The following is a 20522-nucleotide window of genomic DNA, read 5'->3' on the forward strand; positions in this document are numbered from 1 at the left end:
AAATTATACCCCCTAATGTGTTGTTCGGGGACAAAAATGTCCCCTAACTTTAACGGTTTTAAAAATATATTAGATAAATATTTTTTTGAAATTTTTTTGCATAGACCTTTTAATTAACTTCAGTTCTAATCAACAGTAGTGAAAAAATCATTTTCCCCCAGGATTTTAACCCTTTAATCACCAATTTTATAAGGGGTGGTGCTGAAAATTGAAAAAAAAAAACACAATATGGCTCATTTTTAATAGAAAAGGTGAATGTGGACTGGATTCTTTTTAACCTTTATTACAGTCTTGGTCATGTCAAACATCAGTAAAAAAATTGACTTTATTGCATTATTAGTTTTTGCACAGCACTGGATTTTCTTTTTTTCTCCCATTTTGTCCCATAGACTTACATTATAAACACACTTTTTTTGACTGCACAGCCATGGCACTAAATAATCATGCATTCTTGATTGTTGGTGGTTTACCCTGTTGGTAGGAGGTAACATTTGTGATTTTTACAGTTAACAACTTAATTACCATATTAACCCTTTACCTGCAGGCCTGTGCTCATGTAGTGTAGTTTCCGGCTTCTATATGGAGTTATAGGGAGTATTTTAGCACATAATTGTGTGTCTACACACTGTGTGTGTATGTTAGAGAGGAAGAGAGCCATTTGCACACTGTCAGGGAAGGAAAGTCAGGAAAATAAAGTTACTAAGTAAGTGAAGTGTACCTAATTCAGACGTACAACGGCGATGCATAAGCATGTAAAATGAAAACATCCAGGAGTTCTGGCGTCTGAAGTTGTGGATGGGTAAAATAGCTGTTTTTTTTTTTTTTTTAGCTTTCGGAAAACACGTCCTCCAGTAGAGTGACTTTACTTTTAGGTTAGTGTCTCAGTTGAGATCACTGAATTAGTCTAAGTGAGGTCTAAGTGCCCCTTTTCCATGGTGTGTTGCGCTCCACACGACCATACGTACATGTGCATGTTACTAACTAGACACCATAGATAGATAACTTGATAACATAATAAATAATCATTGACTAACCAAATCTAATCTACAGTTTAGTCCCCTACTAAAATTAGTATTAAAAGTAGTTTAGTAAAGTACAGTAAAGTAAATTTGTTGCAGCCCTAAAAGTAAGTGACGGACCCTTTGATGCTGAGAGGTTCAGAATAAGCAAAACAAAAACACTAGTGGACTTGCATGCATCCTCCTGGTCATTTAATGGTGACAAGAGCAGCAAGCAGCATGAAGAGAGGATTCACCTGTGCATGAGTGGAGGATTCACTTGTGAACAAATGAAGGATTCGCTTGTGAACAAGTGACGGATCTACTTGTGCAGCCTTCACAGCTTCACAGCCTGGCCCTTCATAGAGCCAGGCTGCACAATCATTTCCAGAGATTGTGCACAAGTGAATCCTCTCTTCATGTTGCTTTCTGCTCTTCTCACCATCAAATGACCACAAGGTCACATGTAAGACCACTTGCCTTTTTGTTTTGTTTAGTCTGCACCTGTAGACATCAAAGGGCCACACGTGCATAGCAACACTTTCTTTGTTTTTGTTTACTATGAAGACTCTGTGGTTGTGTGTACTCACAGACAACAAGATCAGTGTGCAAATGGCTCTCTTCCTCTCTAACATACACACACAGTGTGTAGACACACAATTATGTGCTAAAATACTCCCTATAACTCCATATACAAGCCAGAAACTACAGTACATGAGCACAGGCCTGCAGGTAAAGGGTTAATATGGTAATTAAGTTGTTAACTGTAAAAATCCCAAATTTTACTTCCTACCAACAGGGTAAACCACCAACAATCAAGAATGCATGATTATGTAGTGCCATGGCTGTGCAGTCAAAAAAAGTGTGTTTATAATGTAAGTCTATGGGACAAAATGGGAGAAAAAAAGAAAATCCAGTGCTGTGCAAAAACTAATAATGCAATAAAGTCAATTTTTTTACTGATGTTTGACATGACCAAGACTGTAATAAAGGTTCAAAAGAATCCAGTCCACATTCACCTTTTCTATTAAAAATGAGCCATTTTGTGTGTTTTTTTTTTCAATTTTCAGCACCACCCCTTATAAAATTGGTGATTAAAGGGTTAAAATCCTGGGGAAAAATGATTTTTTCACTACTGTTGATTAGAACTGAAGTTAATTAAAAGGTCTATGCAAAAAAATTTCAAAAAAATATTTATCTAATATATTTTTAAAACCGTTAAAGTTAGGGGACGTTTTTGTCCCCGAACAACACATTAGGGAGAAAAAAAGAAAATCCAGTGCTGTGCAAAAACTAATAATGCAATCAAGTCAATTTTTTTACTGATGTTTGACATGACCAAGACTGTAATAAAGGTTAAAAAGAATCCAGTCCACATTCAGCTTTTCTATTAAAAATGAGCCATTTTGTGTTTTTTTTTTTCAATTTTCAGCACCACCCCTTATAAAATTGGTGATTAAAGGGTTAAAATCCTGGGGGAAAATGATTTTTTCACTACTGTTGATTAGAACTGAAGTTAATTAAAAGGTCTATGCAAAAAAATTTCAAAAAAATATTTATCTAATATATTTTTAAAACCGTTAAAGTTAGGGGACGTTTTTGTCCCCGAACAACACATTAGGGTAGTGTTTGCGAACAATGCATGAGGGTTAACTCTGCCACCAACACTAAAAAGTCCCACTTGCTTCCCTCCTCTTCCTTCATCCCTCCCCATCCCCGCCTCTTTCCTGTACACAAAAAGAAAAATGGATGTTTCTCTGATGTTTCTCTGAGAGTGTTTGTGCGAAAGCTGTGAATGTGCACTTATGATCTTGGACCGGTATTTACATCTGCAGCGCGGCGCAGACAGCTGTTGCTGCCCAAGTTCCCCGTCTGTCTGCCAACCGTGATGCGGTGCTGCCGTAACCCCGAGGTTCTGGGGGTGGGGGTGGGGTAGTCGTTGTTTCACGCAGCTGTGCGTCAGTCAGAGTTACCTCTGGCGGTGTGGGCAGATGTCTCATTGAATTTTTCAAACAGGAAACAGATACATTATAAACAAAATGCCTTTTACTCCACACTAAAGTATGAACCTGATGGTGTTTTTACAGCTGTGTTTACAATAAAAGCCTTTGTCCTTTGTAAAATTATTTTGTGACAATAAATAAATTCTACACTCCTCTGTGACGCTAAGCCCAGATTGAGTCTATTACAACCAGCGATTATGTGACAAAAATTAGATTAGGCTTTCTCCTGTTGATTTTTTTAATTAGAATGACAAAACTGGCTTACAGAGGCTGTGAAATCATACTTAAGATATCTAATGTATATAGAGCATTTATGACCTGAGATGCAGGACCTCATATTTAACGGAAAAATGAGGTTACAGTAAATAAAAATGTAAAAAATGACTTCATGTAGAGCATACCGTAGTGTTGGGTTTAACAAAAGTTTGAAAAATATATAAAATAAATCAGCGAGAATGCTTTTTCACCGGCCTCCTCATCACTAAACGTCGTGAATCAGTGATTTAATCAACAATCAGCATTTCTGCAGCAATTTTACAAACAACACTGGGAACACACTGATTCACACTGTGCCCGTGATTTGCAGAAACAAGTGCATTGCCATTAAAAGGCACTGATTGGAAACTGCTACAGCTTATACCGGTATAACATGTCCCACCAGGTAGCTTCTGAATGACATCACTTCCCTTGCCTGAGATGAAGCAGGTCTTCTTCACATTCATACAGTTCATCTCAAAGGGAAACACCGTTGCAATAGAGAATGTGAAAACTCCACTGGCTTCATAAACTAAAGGGTCTGCCTGTAGCAACAACAGGACTTAATGATAACAGTAACCATGACGATCAGGCTAATGAGACTCCCCATCACAGCCTGCCACTGTTTCTGTGGATGTGACTGCAAATGTGTTACTGACCAGTAATTCTCACAGACAGCTTCATTAAAAATGAGATTAGTGCTGTTTAATGAGAGGCAGTGGCTTGTTAACAAACAGATCAGGATGGGAGATAAGGAGAGGAGGAGGAGGAAGACATCCTCATGAGGAAGAGCAGGAAGGAGCTTACTTGTCATGTCTGCGACTATAAAGCCTTTGACAATAGTCGAGCAATGTCTTAGGTGGTACTGGAGGAACTTAGTTTCAGCAGTGCAGAAGTTTTGTAACGCCTGACAACAAGTAGAAAGACGATACTGTTGACGTGCTGTGCCTGCATATAAACCTGCCTCTGATTGGCCACAGAATATGGAAACCGTGAACACTGTGAAAAGCGTCATCTGTCAGCCCTGTGGATATTTGCTTCTTTTAACAGGATGATAAATCACTAAACACGGTTAAAAATAAAACAACAACCCACAATGTGTAATACATTAATTACATTAATACATTAATACAGTGTAATGGACCCCCTCCCCTGCTGTGAAATGTAGGTTTTACAGAAAGTACTTGGACTGTATTGACACAAATTTCTCCTCTGTCTCATTAATCACGCTGCCAGGTATAGTCCTGTCTACACCTCTCTCTATCACAATTACTCTTTGCATTTCTGTCCCTGTCTTCTCTTCGTCAGCATTTCACTACAGCCTCTGACAACTTCTTCTTCACATTATGTCCCCGCTCTCCTCCTCTGTACTATTACTCTGTCCACTCTGTATACCAGATCTTGTTCTCCTCTCTTCACTTTGGAAAAAAATAAATAAATAATTGAGACGTTAAAACTTCCCAGGGAGAGGCGGTGATGAGCAGAAAGCCTTTTAATGAAGACACCAATGCGTCTATGCATCATTAAGTCCCACATAATTAAAGAAAAAAGAAACTCAAGTGTTTGATTAAAAGAGAATAATAAAAAAAATACAAAAACTTGTCAACACACATGTACGGACACACAAAGGGATGCATACGCTTCCAAATGAAAACACACAGAAAAGCTATTTTTCTCTTTTTTTGAGATAATGATGTAAAAAGTGATGAGGGTGGTTTAACTTGATCACAAAACACACTTTCAGACACACACACAGACATGCTTATGCCCCTGTGGGGGGTTAATGCCATCTCCGTTCAGTTGATTGTAGTGGCTTTTCACCACTGGAGACTTTTCCACTAGTCTGCAGAGTTATCTGCTCCTCATCTCCACATGTAGACAGATCACACACACACACACACTGCGATTATCATCCAGACAAAGACACATGTTGCATGTGTGATTTTCATTTTCACACACAGGTAGATCAAATGAAGCAGCCTGAGAATGTAAAACTACAAACATCAGATTGTGTAAGTGAGTTCCATCTAGTGATCATTAAGCCTGCCCTGTTGCTCAGTCCTGCTTATTCTAAACTTTTATTCTAAAAGTCCTCCATCAAGCAGAACAGACCAGTCGGACCTCGAAGAGAGTCTGTCTCTCACCTGTTTCTACTTCCGCTGCACAGCCATAATTACATTCTCAGGTATTCAAAGGGATGCATCCTAACACTCTCATGGCTCATCTGTTCTAACCCATGCAGGTTGAAGACTAACTCAGAAGCATGTCATACCATAGCATCATAGTGAATGACAATTAAACTGAAAGAAAGGCTGATTGTACCTCTCTGAAATGAGGTTTTTACATACTACAAGTGACCCTAAATAAACTGAAGGGTTCCAGATATGCAGGAAAAGAGCGTTGCTATGTATACCAGACCGTTGCTATGGACACAGATACTATACGTAAGAAAACTATTAGCCTATATTATCATGTCAGTATTCACAAAAAATGTTTTTACTAACTGTGTGTGTGTGTGTGTGTGTGTGTGTGTGTGTGTGTGTGTGTGTGTGGCCATTAAAAACTATAAAACGTCACGAAACTCCAGAAAGTCAGTATAGTTATGTGAAGTTTGAACACCTACCTGTGTCACCGCTATTAGCTGTTGTGGTTTAAATAAGAGTCCAAAGCCTCTCTGCTCCCTATTAAAGCTCTCAGTGGAGTCTTTTTCCGCCATATTAAACCATTCACACATGTTCGATTAAGAACCATTAATTTGCCAAACTGCATTCCCACTTAAGCCATCAGAGGGTTTTTAAATCACGGCCAATTACCCTGCCACCACAGCACTCTGCCTACATTACTGAACCGATCACTCAGGCAGAGAGAAGTCCCATCCCATTACAACTGAGCAGGAGGAGACTGTGCTCTGATCTGACCGGCCCGAGAGTTCAGCAAGTTTTTACAAGGTAACGACCCCACAGCAACTTTGTAGTTCAACTAGAAGAGACTTCTCCATACAAAGATGAGATGCACGGGGATTTATTTACAAGCTTCAGAAATTTGAACAGTGAAAAGGAATTTCTGCCGCTGACTCAGACTCCTCTTTGGCTCTGCAGATCCTGCACAAGAACTCTGCAGGAGGAGTCTGAGCCGGCCCCGGTTTGGAGTCTTGTAGAAGGTGGAGATAGGAGGCGTGTAGGGTGCCTGCAAAATGAACAGGAGGGGCATTTCAAGGTGAGGGTGCCGAAAGATGGTGGAGGATAGGAAGACAGGAAAGGGGTGTGACCTTATGGCGGTGTGAGAGAAAAGGCTCAGTCTCATTGTTGGGCTACAGGGAATTTCCAATTATTTTTTGATATCAAAGTTAATGGCTTCCTAAGTTTTCCCACTCAATGCCTCATCTGTCTGCACTGAAAATTGCAGCTCTTACTGTCTGCATCTACTTAATGTTGTTAAGTGTTAAACCCACTCAACCTGAGTTCTTGGGAGGATGCGGCCCCTCAGTTGAGACACAGCTTACACGTTCTTTTGGCCTAATGGAAGCAAAACTGAAGAGTACACTGATGGCGTGTGTACCAGACAGCGAGTGAAAGGAAAGAAGAGATGGTGCGCTCTCTAATTAGAGCCAATAATTGTCTTGCTGGCAGTGGAGTCACTTTAGACGTCTGTGTGTGCAGTTATCTTTGTGCGTGTTTGTGATGTTGTCTGTGTCTGTACTATGACTTTTCAGCCTCAATGCCCTGTGTCTCAGCAGTGTGTGTTTTTAAAAGCATCCTAACTCACCCTTTGGAGTTTCTTTTCTATGAAATAACTTTACCATTCTAACATTAATCAGTGTAATTTCAGTCTCACCCATGTTTATGCATCATGTGGAGTGGGTATTTCCTCCACAGACTCATATTTGATTTGATTTGACTTCTCTTAGGATGATGAGTTAATCAGGAAAATCAAAGCTTTGGCTCAAATCATTACTGTTGCAGTCCATTGCATAACATATGTAATACATGCAAAAAAAAGAGTGCTTTGTATCTAAAATATTGTGATTACTGCTGATTTTTCCACAGACATGGAGCATTTAGGGGCTCAGGATCAAATATTTCTAGTGATTGTTATGAGCGTTGCCTAAGCACACAAACTGCAGTGAGGCAGACGTCTCAAGGACGGAGCTTTGGTTGTGATACTAAACTTTAAATCAGTAGCTGGTCCCAGACTGTCTTCTTTCTGTGCAAGAAGCATATGAGGATATTTGCTTGTGTTTACCTCACTCTACAAAGTGCTATCACTCACAAAGCAAAAAAAAAATCTCTCTTCAGTCCTGCTGACAGCCACAGGACCAAGTGTGACAGCTTCACTGTCTACCCATCCTGCTTATCTATGTTCAATATGAGGTGAACATACAGAATAAATGAGCATGTGATCTTTCTATGTTTAAGTTGAGATGTATTCCTCTAGTTAAATTTATGCTAAAACCATAAAAATATAAAATTGTTTCAATTTCTCCATCTTTATTCATGACAGAATAAATTATGTTGTAAATAGATAGAACAGGCTTAAAATATAAAATCAACTTTTAAGTCTTCGTATCAAAATACACTTTGATTTATCCATAATTCTGGATTAAACTTCTTAATATAAGTGTTTAAAATACATTACACACACACACACACACACACTGTGTGTATTTTTAATGTATTTTTAACAGTGTGTGTGTGTGTGTGTGTGTGTGTGTGCTGTTATGCAAACTGCTCTCTCCGTGGACTTACCTCATTATTGTTTCGTGTGTGTACAGTCTCTCATTTAATCCCCACAAGCAATTTGGCTTCCACTTATTCTAAAAACAACAGAGTTTCCCTGATATTCTGCCTGATATTTGTTCAGGTATATGAAATGAAATACGGTGGAGAATCACTTTAATCTGCTTCACTAAACAAATCAGCATCACTGCACCAGAGTCCTGGATGGATTTCTTGTACTGTATGAGCAGGTAATTGGACTGAGATTGTCTTACACTCAAGGAATCATTTATGTGTTCAAATTGTTACATAACATGCCTGTAAATAACAAACATTAGGGTTTAAACAAAACTGACAGACGGACATACTGTAAAAGTATCATTTGTGCTGACATGGCACGCTTGGTTGCTTCCTAAAATGTTAGGTAACTACATATTATTGATGATGAGTCATCCTGCACTGAGGGAGGTAAACACATTGTGCCATCTATGAAATGCTTTCTCATATTTGTTGCCCCTCCTCCAGAGATTTAAAGTCACACCCCTTCTTGGTGGATAGAGGATGAAGGCTAATGGATAATGAGAGGCAAAATATTTTTTGACCCCGAGTTAGATACATATGAGGCCTTTTAATGAAAAAAATTAAAATAAATAAATAAAATAATAATAAAAAAAATGCAAATAAGGGAAAATATATAAAACTGTTTGAAATTAAGAGACTAAAAAATACATGAAATAGAATAAAATTAAATGTGATGAAATGACATCAAAAAATAACTGATCCATCTCCATTGACCACCACTTATTTTTGTCGAAATTAAGGTCCCATAGGATCCACTGGAAGGAGTGTGACTTTGGCGCTCTATAGGGTCACTGACCCACATGCAGTAGAATCCCGTTAGCTGTTTTTATGTTTACAAAATGCTTTAATTTTGTCATTTCCTACAAAACACAGAAATGTCGTTGGCTCACCCTGCACTCGTTGGTTGTGACACATTCTTACATTATTATGTCTCTACCCATTGACTTTAAATTGAAAATGTTATTTATACTATTCATGTTAATCATCCCAGATAAACAACGTATAGTATTCTGTATTCTGTGGACCCACCTGCAGTAAGTACACCATGAAATCCTGATCCAAAAATTAGAATGGAATATTTGGAAGCTTTCACTCAGGGTTTGTATTCAAAGTTCTTCCATTATGTGTGTGTGTGTGTGTGTGTGTGTGTGTGTTTGTGTCTGCGTGTGTGCTTGCATCCAGTTTATGAAAAGCTTCTTAGAGCAGGATTAGGATCATCATTGTCCACTGGCTTATGATACGACAAGGATTATGTTAGTACAAAGATATGTTTAGCAACACATCCCCGGACTCACACACCCACAGTGGCCCCTGTATATCAGGCTTAAGGATTCTGGGCTCTATACCACACGGTCTGCACCTCTCTAATTTAAATTCAAAACATTCTTCGCTGGTTTAGCTTTGATCGATTTTCTACATGTAGAGCACAATGTCAGCCGCGATGAAACAACTATGAGGGGGGATTCTGTGTAGCACGCTGAGGCAAGAAAGGAACTGTAATTTGTTTAGCAGCTCAAAGCCGCTGGTTGAATATTTAAAAGATCATTTGATCAAAGGGAAGTACAGTAACCTCTATCACAAAAACACACGCAGTTTAACCTGACTAACTGGCCAATAAGCAAAAGAGTTTTTTGTCACTCCAGATTTTTAAGGCAGATCCTGAGAGCAACAAATTCAGAGCCTGGATGAGACATAAGATCCAAAAGAGAGATTAAAGAACAATCGAAAAAGCCAAAGCAGTGAAGTCTGCATATGATTACAAGGGTCTGTAATGCTTCCCCACCAGGACAACAGACCAGCAAGTCTGCAGAGGTGTAACCACCATCATCCTGCACTTGCCCTGATCACATGATTTGTCTTAAGGATTTGTCCTTAGGAGACATTTGCACATATGACAAGATTCATTGCACAGCAGCATTGGCTGTATTCTTTTACAGCAGACGTCACACACTGAACTTTTACGGCCATAGAGTAAACTTTTGAGTGTAAATATTAACTGCAGGTTGCTAGGCAACAGGAGCAGTGTTTAGTGTCTGTCCCATTGAAGAACTGTTGAAGTGACCTTCAAGAGCTATGCCACAGACCTCTATAGACTGCATTCCCCTCGGAGGAAGCACCCCTAATTGAGACACATCTTTAGATTAAAGCTCCACGGTAACAGAGCCAGAACAAGTTCTTTTGCCATTTTTTTAGGGTGAAAAGTCGTCCACATGAAGCCTTTTTTTAAGGAGAACAATTTAAAAAAAAACACTATGTGGACAATTAGTGCTAAAATTGCTAAAATTGTCTCCTCCGTAAAGCCAAGAATTAATCAAAATAAAACTGTATTCAGTCTACAATACAAAAAAACACACATACAGACTAGCCATCTATCTCTACATGTGGACATGCACAAGGTCAAACAGATACTGTACTGGAAGTCCATGATTCTGGTGTAAAGTAAAGTCAAGCTCCACCACCCGTTCCCACCTTTACTGTCCATCACTCACAATTCCAACTACAAGCAGCTTTCGAGTACAGCAGCCTGTAACAAAGAGACGAAAAGAGACAGTTGTGAAAAAGGAGAAGAGTGAGGGAGTTATATTATTAAAGATGGTTGGCCTGAGGCGCTTGCCGGTAAAAATCCTAAGCGGAACAGACAGAGAAACACAACCGTATAAAAACCATCTAAACCACCATATGGCTCCAGGGAGATGTCCTTGCAGTGTCCCTCAAAACACAACTAAACCACCCCCAGACCCCCTCCTGTCTCTCTCTCTCTCTCTCTCTCTCTCTCTCATTTCGGTGCTTTTGAAGTGTGCTCATGGCTTGTGAGGTGAGGCTGAATTCCTCTCTGAACCCCCCGACCCACCTTCAAGCTAATCTGGATCTCTGATGGTGACAGCGGTCACCTGGACCGCTCTGATAGCAGCAGCCTAGCATCATTAACATTTACCGTATCTCGCCTGCTTTTAAATGTTTGATTATCAACGGGACGGGTAAACACACTGTGGTTTTCATGCTTCTGGATTATGACTGCAATGAGATATTACGAAAATACTGTAATGGAAAATTTGGTCACATTTAGTCTAGTTTTGCAGGCAAAGCGTATGATTGCATTGTTTCATATAAGCACCAAGATTTTTTTAATCTATCTTTGTTTTTATTTATTTATTTTGCCGCTTTTCTTTATCCAAGAGCCGAAAACCATTTAAAGGTCAAATGTTTTTTTTTTTCAACATCAAATGTCAGGATGATACTGACGTTTTATGGCGTAAGAGACCTCAAAATTCTCTCGTCTACAGATCCCCTAAAAATAAGGCCAGGTCCAAATCAAACTGTGTTTAAAATCTGTTTTATGTGTAGACATGCAAATGTTTCAGACCTCTGACTCTGTATAGGGGAAGTTTTAAACCACACACGGTGCGTTGGCTTCGTGGCATGTTCTTGTCTCATTCGCTTTTGATCTCTCTAAACACCGGTCATCCACAGACAAGCTATGCTCAGCCACATTAAACCCACCCAACCCACTTAATCTGCCACCTCGATTAAACGCCAGCTAAATAATAAGAAACACAAACACACACATACATATGTATGTACTGCCACAGCACCAACGCGCACATGGACACACACAAACACACACACATATACACACATATACACAAGTGATTTGGCATTCAGTGGTCCAGACAGGCTAATCTCTCCAACTGCAGATTGGAGGGTGTGCTAGCCAAAGTCTGAGCAATCAGAGCATAGCATCACCTCAGCAGAACTGTGGAGAGCCAGTTCTTAACAAAAGAAAAAGAAAACGACTTTATTTGAAAATGAAAAAAAAAACCCTGAAGCTATATAATCACATTATATGCTTTATTAAAAAATTAACTTTTTGTATATATTTCATTTCTTGCTGCCTTAGTAAATGGCTTCTGGCCCAATGACTCCATCATTCTGACACAATCTTGTCATTAAAATGAACTTAAGCACCTTAAGTCATCATACAGACATTGAAATTAGACCATAAGAGACCTCGGGAAAACATTTACAGCAGCGTAATTAGCTCCACAAGCCAGCTTGATGGTTACAGTGGAGTGCTGACAACTCCTAAACAAACAAAACAAACTTAAATTTTAATCAAGCTCTCTTCATTATGCAGATGATTTTCACCCTCCTGCAATTTAGAGAGGAGTATCTCTGAGTATAATTCTTTAATGAGTGTAGGGTGGAAATGACACAATATGTTAATTGCCTCATGCAAGAGGAGTGCAAATATCTAATTTAACTAAATTAATGTGTGGGCAGCGGGGGCGGGGGCACAGACAGCAGAGGTCAGGGGACGCTGTCAGCATAATCAGCGGCAGCATCAAACAAATCAGTGTGATCTGCTCACACAGAGGGCTATCATCACGTGACGAAGCTGGCGCAGGGCAGCGAAGAAGTGTGGCAGCAATTGTAAATTTAAAAAAAAAAATTCCACAGAGGAGATGAATACACTTACAGAGGTAGTTTTGGCAGTGTTTTGTATAAAGGAGACCACTCATTGCTGTGCCACACCATAACAACTTTTTGTGTAGCTATGCACCCCCATGTAAGTGAAAAATCTTCTGCTTGACACTATTGTCGGTAAAAAAACTATATGGACAGAGCTTCAGTGACATCACCTGCTGGTTTTTTGCTGTTTTGAGTCTCGGTGGAAGGCTCCAGGACACTCCGACCGTCAGCGCCATAGTCTCAGGCGGTTCCTGAGGCAGGCGGGCAACTGCAATAGCAGGAAGCTCGCACTGTAGTACGGCATGACGCCCATAATTATGCGTAATTTTAAGTCCTAACTTGACTTAAGTCCTAATTAATATGAGTACATCCCCCATACTGTGACACTAGAAGGTAACTTGTCAATAGAGACTGGAATAGTTTTTTTTTAAAGGCATTTTAATGGAGGTCTATGGGGATTGACTCACTTTTGGAGCCAAGCGCCTAGTGGCTGCAACATGAACTGCAATTTTTAACACTTGCACATTTCCTTCGTGTCTGAGCCTCGAGAGTTGCACAAAAAGTGTGCGCCAAATGGCATAGAAGAAGAAGATGCAAAACGTCTGGCACGTATACCATACCAAACCATGATCTTTTTGGTTCAAACAGCTCCTCCCATTTTCATTTCTGACCCCTACCAACTACAGATTTGTTTCTCTTTTAAAGCCACCGAGGAATTTAGTTACAGGTATCAAACCATCATTATTTTAGAGGCCTTGGAGGCCCATTAAAGTGTAAACGTAGACACAGCCATAATGAGGTATTCCCTTTGGTTTTCAGGTGAACCACTACAAATGTTCACATAGATTTCTAAAAACATGGTTGTGATTTTCAGTTGTTTGAATTGACAGACTGAGACAAGACAAGTGATAAAAAATGCATCAAAAAAAGAAAAGTCTCCAAACAGGGAGCACAGGACCTTAACCCTGTCCTTCTGGCTGCCTGTCTTTCTGGCTTTTCATTTGTCTTCTGACTTATTTATCCAGTCGAGAGGCAATGTAGTGGATTTCAAAAATGTGATCCCATATTACACACACACAAGCCTCAGAGTCTTCTGAGAAGCAACCCTATTAGGGAAAACCAGAGACGTCTTGCGCAGCCTGTCTATGGGCCTCAACATTAGAATTTCAAAGTAGCTCTTGATTGTTTGATCTCATATCCAAAAATGATTGTTGTTAATGGGGGAAAAAAAGGACAAGAAAAAGCAATTAACATAACGCTCTGCTTCTATTAATACCCAGTTTTCTCTGTGGTCTTGTGGCTGGTTTGGATCCATGATTAACATTGAAGAGATCCCATTTTCACATTCTGCTGTGGTTCCCCACAAGACCATGTCTCTGGAGAGACTGCGACGAACAGATGACGCTACACACTACAGAAGCTCTAGAAAAAGGCTTTTTTTCAAATATTACAACCCACACTTGAATATATGTAGACCTTAGCACAAAGATCCTTTTCACATCAGGTGTCATTAAACCCTGATGATGTGAACAGGTGGATCACAACACTGTGCTTTGTGACACTGTATATGGCTGTGCTGACCATCTCTCCCTCTGAGGAGCCAGACAGCAGCAGTTTATCTCTATAATAATCAGGCTAGCATTAAATACATCAACACAAGGAGGTGATAAAAACAAAGAATTCAACTCTATTGATTAGCATTGTTAATTTCTCGCTTGGTTGTGCAGGAAGAGTAAAACTGTGGCTTCCTAAAGAGGCCTGCAGAGCTCACAGAGAGCAAAGATGAAACAGGGAGAATTCAGAAATTGCATCTTCTTTTTCAGAACAATGCCGTTATAAAGATGATAAGGAAGATATTCAAAGTCTTTGATTACTGATTTAAAAAATGAAGTGGATCTAACTACATTTTTGTCAAGTTAATCCTGGTCTCATGTCATACCTGCACTAACAAGTGGAGAATATGAAAAAAAGTTTTTTGACAAATGATTTTAATCTTTGGATTTTGTTGTATTTTTCCAATAAAGTCCTTCAAAAGCAAGGGTTATACTAAAGGACAATTTCAGGATGGGTTTTCTGTGGTGTAACAAGTCATAAGGACATTTTTCTTATTTTTCCTTATTTTTTAAAAAATGCCATGCTGAGTATCATTACTCAGCAAAATCTATAAAAGATTTCCTCCTTTCCCCCCCTCTATTCAGCCACTGCTTGAGCTGCCCTAAAGTAAAAGATCACATTTGGAGTCCATTCCATTTAGCTTTCTTTTTGCCAGACTAAAAGAATTAATTATGTGGAGAAAAAATAAATGAAAGTATGATATTAACTGTAGATGATGATGGAAAGAAAGTGGAGTTCCTACAGCAATGATTTCTCCCTCAAAGGCACCGGCCTTAATTTATTAGATCCTCTGTTATCTGAAAGGGAGAGATGGTTAAAAACAGCCCTCAGGAAGAATGAGGGACTCGCAGGGAGATGGAGAACTAGCGGGAAGTATGTGTAAACAAACCAACAGTGCAGTAAATGCAGCATTGCGGCTCTGCTGTGATATCAGACCGGCTCTCATAAATAATGTAGCTGTGAGTTGACTGGCCTGCCAACAACCAAGTGCACTGCTCCACACATGAAGGAAAACAAGGCCAAACAAACACCGTGCCAGGCGGGTCGCAGGTGGATAAACACACATCACGGTGAACATGTCAATCACTGTGCTGCACACACACACACACATAAGAAAATGATCATATGAAAGAGAATGTAGCATCACATGGATTCAGAACATGCATTAAATCCACAAATATGACGCAAAATATATTTATAGACATGTATTAAAAGTGCATATTAAATATAGTCATAGATTAATAAAAAATTATAACTGTATGAGGGAAAAAAAACAAACACCCGCCTATTTATTAAACTAAAGTCTTACTGGGGGCGGGACTTGTCACCAAGGAAACCAAAAAAAATGGTGGCAGCTAATGGGTTCTTTCAAATATAGTTTGATTAAATCTAATGCAGGATTAAAAGCCAAAAAAAAATCTGAGCAATAATTTCATCTGTTGAGTAAACTCATGCAACAAAATCTGATTCATGGACAGTATGATTGATGATGAACATACATTAGAAGTAGAGTGGTTTTGAACATAGCAGAGTATTTGTTAAAATGATACTAAGAGCTACAATTTTCTTATAGAGACTAAATAATCACTGGCTTATTATATATTTACTTTTTTGCTATGACAAGTATTTCAAGCTGTCCTCAACACCGAGAGAGAATGACTCACTACAAACAAACAAACAACAATGCAATCTGGACCCTAAGTGAAAAATCTGTAAAACACAAATAAATAAATAAATTACATTTACATCATTTCCCTCATCTTTTCATTTTGAAGTTTTTTATTGTCGCCGTGACAAAAACAATAACTTCCCTCACAGCAGCTCAGAAAAAAACCACTTACATTACTTACGTAGATTAAATTCTCCTAATTGAAGCCAGTTCTGTTTTGAAACACTATAAAAGTAACATAATGTGTCGCCATCATTTAAATGCTGAAAGGTCTTTTGCACTTGAAAGCATTTTTCTGCATAATGACAGAGGAGCAGCAGTGGGAGGAGGGAGGAGGAGGAAGAGGAGGAGATCAGAAACCAACAAGTGTGTTTAAGCACAATCGTTCCCTGTGCTACACGTGTGGATCGCACCAATAACAACACTAATAATATTAACATGGCTGCTCATGACTAACACTGATTCCTCCCTGATGACTGCATCATAAAGAGCAGTAAAAATAAGTGCAGAGCAGAGCATGGCTTATTGCTGAACAGAGAGCATGGCACACAGCGGTGCTGCTGTGTTGATTTAAGGTGCAAACTGTTGTGTTTGTGTATCTGTGATTGTGTGTGTGTGTGTGTGTGTGTGTGTGTGTGTGTGTGTGTGTGTAGGAGAGTCAGAAGTGAAGATGAAATGATGCAGCATCTGTTGAGGCTTTAAGTGATATATCACTCCATTCCACTTCGTTTAGCATCACTTCGTCTGAGTTAATTGGTTCATGAGGAGCACTAATTAAAGGGAATGGCCTTGTTTATTGTCATGGCGACACTCGTTAAGCTGAGAGATGTTTTTTTTTTTTCCATTCAGGACTCGATGACATTAACCCACCCTTCACAACTTGTGGGTTGGGGGAATGCATTAGTGTTACTTTACTGGCAGCTGCAGCTCACACACACACACACACACACACACACACATGGCTGTAAAAAGAGTATTACACACACATTTAACCATGGTGTGTCCTACCTCTCTACGTCGTGAGGCCCAGCAGGTCTGTTTGATTTTCCAAACCACAGCAGCGACTAGCAACAGGGACAGGAAACAGCTGCAGAGAGAGGAGAGAGACAAAGAATCAACAGACAATCACAGAGACAGCGATGAACCGCTTAATGGACATTTGTGTTTAAGAATGAAGTTTAGAGGAATTTAACCAAAAACAGCTTTGTTTAGGAGCTAAAGCACATTTTCAGAGACAATTTCATTATTGCTGTCAAACGAAATATGCCTAATAATCCTAATGTTAAAGGTAGGGTAGGAGATTTCATTCTTATGCACTTCTTGTTAAATTAGTGTAACTTCTCTTTACAATCCGATAGCAACCGATTAGTTCGGCAGTTTCGCTTTAAAACGACGAATATGAATCATCTGTGGAAGCTATAAAACGCTAAAAACATCAGCCAATCCTGCGAGGCGCCCCTACGCGGAGAGCTGGCTGGTTGGCTGCTCTCTTCCTGCTCTGCCGCACCAAAGAGGTACGTGCATGATGCACGTCCATGTGATCGGGAGGCGTGGCTTCGGGGTGAGCTCCAAGAGAAAGGGGCGTTTGTTTACTTTCAAAATGGCTGGCTGACTCTCACTGAGTTTTCAAAATCTCCTACCCTACCTTTAAATCATGAAACCAAGTAGGTAGGTAGCATTTTTACATTAGTTTTTAATGTGAATGCTCATCCAACAAATCAATGGGAGTGCTTTATGGCAGAATAAGACACCATCAGACTGTGAGAGTCCTTTTCTGACAGTGAATTATGTTGTAGAATCTGAATTCAGAAAAAATAGTACCTGCATTTGAACACCCACCACCATAAAGTTTTCTTTAACCTGTACCTCCTTTGAGGACAACAATGGCCCCGTTCACACTGGAGAAAGTCATTCCAGCTAGAGTAGGATTGAGCCCAGACAGCCTTTAAGCTGGATGCGTTCAGACATATTTTCAAAACCTGGCTAGCACACACTTGTGTCCGCACTCAATCCGGCTTCATCCAGCGTGTTTGCTGTCCTCCATACCACTAGGTGGCACCTCGTAATATACAGAGTCCGTTCAGGCCGTGGTAGGACCGCGTGTGCGCATGCGTCGTGCGGTCTTTTGTCCCGTGTCGCGCCCCGTGAACCAGAAATAGCATGTCGCTGACCGGAAATAGCATGTCGCTAGCCGGAATCGCTAGCCACATTTGCGTTCACACCTGAGCCACATTTGAGCCAATCTCAGCCGGATTCGAGCCAATCTCAGCCGGATTCAAGGTGTTCACACTCAGAAAAAAAAAAAACTGGATAGGCCCGAATCCCGCTTTAGCCAGATTTTTTCCCCCAGTGTGAACGGGGTAAATGTCCACATCCTAGACAGAGAGGACCACATACAATGCAGTGATAACATCCATTCACAGGAAGTTTCACTCCAGCCATCATGTGTCCAGTAAGGACAAAGTGTCCACTGTCCAACCACCCCTGTAGTCTCATAGTCATATGATAAGAATACATTACAAATAAGTAAATATAGTCGAAGTAAACATTGAATGTTTTCATGGTTTTATTCATTCGTTCAAGTTGTTTCTCTGTATGTGTGTAGTCATACAATCATTAGACAATTCCTCCACATTATATAACTGTACTCCACAGATAACATAATTCAGCATGTATTTTCTGCTTGAAGCCGTCTTTGTAGTGTGTGGTACAAACGAACATAAACACAATGCAATCACAGAGAAGTATCTTCACACTAATTTACTGCCCTGCAGCTTCAGTTTCCGGAGAGCACAGACGACAGAGGGAGAAATTCCTGAGAAATCTGCGGCAAGATACAAAACTGCGGTGACCACAGGCAGCCGGGGGATTTTTACGACAGCAAAGGGCAGCGAGGGGTCAATGAGTGACATGATGCTCTCTAACAAAGTACAAGCTACACACACACACACACACGCACACTTACACACACACACACACACACACACACACAGAGTTTTAAAGTTCAATGTCTTGGGGGCAAAGTTATCTGGCCATACACAAAGCTCCTCTCTCAAACCAGAACTTCTGACAAGACCTCAAAACAAGCACACCCACAGACCTAACAACAGAAGGTCCCTAAGAAACTGCTGAGGAAGCAGTTCTGAGACAATCCTCCTCTTCATCTTGGTGTGTGTGTGTGTGTGTGTGTCGGTGCATATGTGCTCCTGTGTGTCATTGTGGACATGACAACATTGTAAAGGATATTAGTGCTGTAATGAGCGTGACATTTTCAGAGCCAGTGTGCGAAAGAGGCTGTGGTCACGGCCTCTTCAGTCCTCCGTCGACCCCTTGACTGCATTCAGACACATCGAGACCAGGAAATCCCCTCCAGTGACGAAGACAAGACGCTCATTGCTGCCGCTGGATGAAAAGCATCCGGATTTATTTTGTGTGTGTGTGCGCTCTGAGTCTTCTTTTCTGTTTTTGGTGTGTCTCTGTGATAACATTACAGCGCCACTCATAGGCCCGGCATATGTACTACAGTGTTTTACTACTGGTTACATTTGTAACCCTTTGTTGGTAGCAGAAGAACAATGCACTGGACGAATAAAAATGTAAATAATCACAGTTCACTAATTTTCAAAATATCTACTTTTGTGCAAACATGCTGTTTATATTTTCATGATTTTTACCAAGCCACACACACAAGGCGCACCTGGACCCGCCATTATACAGACTATTCCCCTGAACAATTAAGGCAAAGACAAACACGCTCCCCTGTAATGATTCGCCAAGCTCTAAATTCTAAAAACCCATCACTGGCTGAGATTCAAATGTAATCAGGTCCAAGATTCCCCCATTCAATCTGTTTCACCTCAGCTCACCATTAATGGGCCACAGGGCCTGAGCTTAGCCATCTAACCAATGGAGTGTAGTGGCTAATTGTTGCTATTACAGAGGCATTAGGCAGGAGGAAGAAAAAGAGGAGGAGGAGGCTGTCCTGTGGGTTTGTTAACACTCCACTGAACCTCTTGATAGGTTTAGCTTTAAGACTGTTCAGCCGCAGGTAAGAGGCAATCGAACTGATTAAACAACCGGGGGACGTGTACAGACGAGTCCGGGTCTGTGTGAGTGTGTGTGCATGATTGTGTTTGAGATTGGACGCATGCACTTTAAGCAGTGTAGATGGGTCTGAGCAAACAAACCAACAAAAAAAAAAGTATACATCATATGATAGAGCCAAGCATAGACGCACAGACACACACAGGCACAATAAAACATCTGAAACCCAGCAGGCAGAGCGGGGGAAAAAATCAATAAGCTATTCGTTGAACATGAGCCACAGATAGCACACAATCGGAAACAGCTTTCCATCTGCTCAACCAGCAAATCAACTCCGAGTGTAAGGACAGGCCAAACCGAGGCCTCCAGTCCCAGGAGGCGCTATTCCTACTTTTCTTCCTGTAACATTTCCAACAGTCAGCTACCTGTTGATACATGTTGTATTTTTTAACCTTGACACTTGTGTGTGTGTGCATCAATTTTCCTGTGAATCAGATTGCTAATTTATGATAAAGTTATCTCACTCTGTTGGGTTGCTTCCTAGAAATAGATCATTTAAATTTTCAACAAAGCCATCAATCACTATCACTTTCACAGATGCTGATGAAAAAAAGGTCACCAAAAACACGTTAATGTCAGTTAAATGTGAGACTGAGATGGATGATACTGAATG

At 40.2% G+C, this 20522-nt stretch overlaps 1 protein-coding gene across 5 annotated transcripts in view; it reads right to left on the reverse strand.

Annotated features, from left to right (window-relative positions):
* Positions 1 to 20522, reverse strand: part of atrnl1a (attractin-like 1a) — a 180322-nt gene that overhangs the window by 50592 nt on the left and 109208 nt on the right. For all 5 annotated transcript variants that reach the window (XM_028423948.1, XM_028423947.1, XM_028423945.1 and 2 more), the window contains one exon: positions 16814 to 16892. In XM_028423948.1, coding sequence (XP_028279749.1) covers positions 16814 to 16892 — 79 coding nt within the window. The remainder of the gene's footprint in view (positions 1 to 16813; positions 16893 to 20522) is intronic.

Source organism: Parambassis ranga, chromosome 15 (assembly GCF_900634625.1).
Source record: "Parambassis ranga chromosome 15, fParRan2.1, whole genome shotgun sequence".
Classification (NCBI taxonomy): Eukaryota; Metazoa; Chordata; class Actinopteri; family Ambassidae; genus Parambassis; species Parambassis ranga.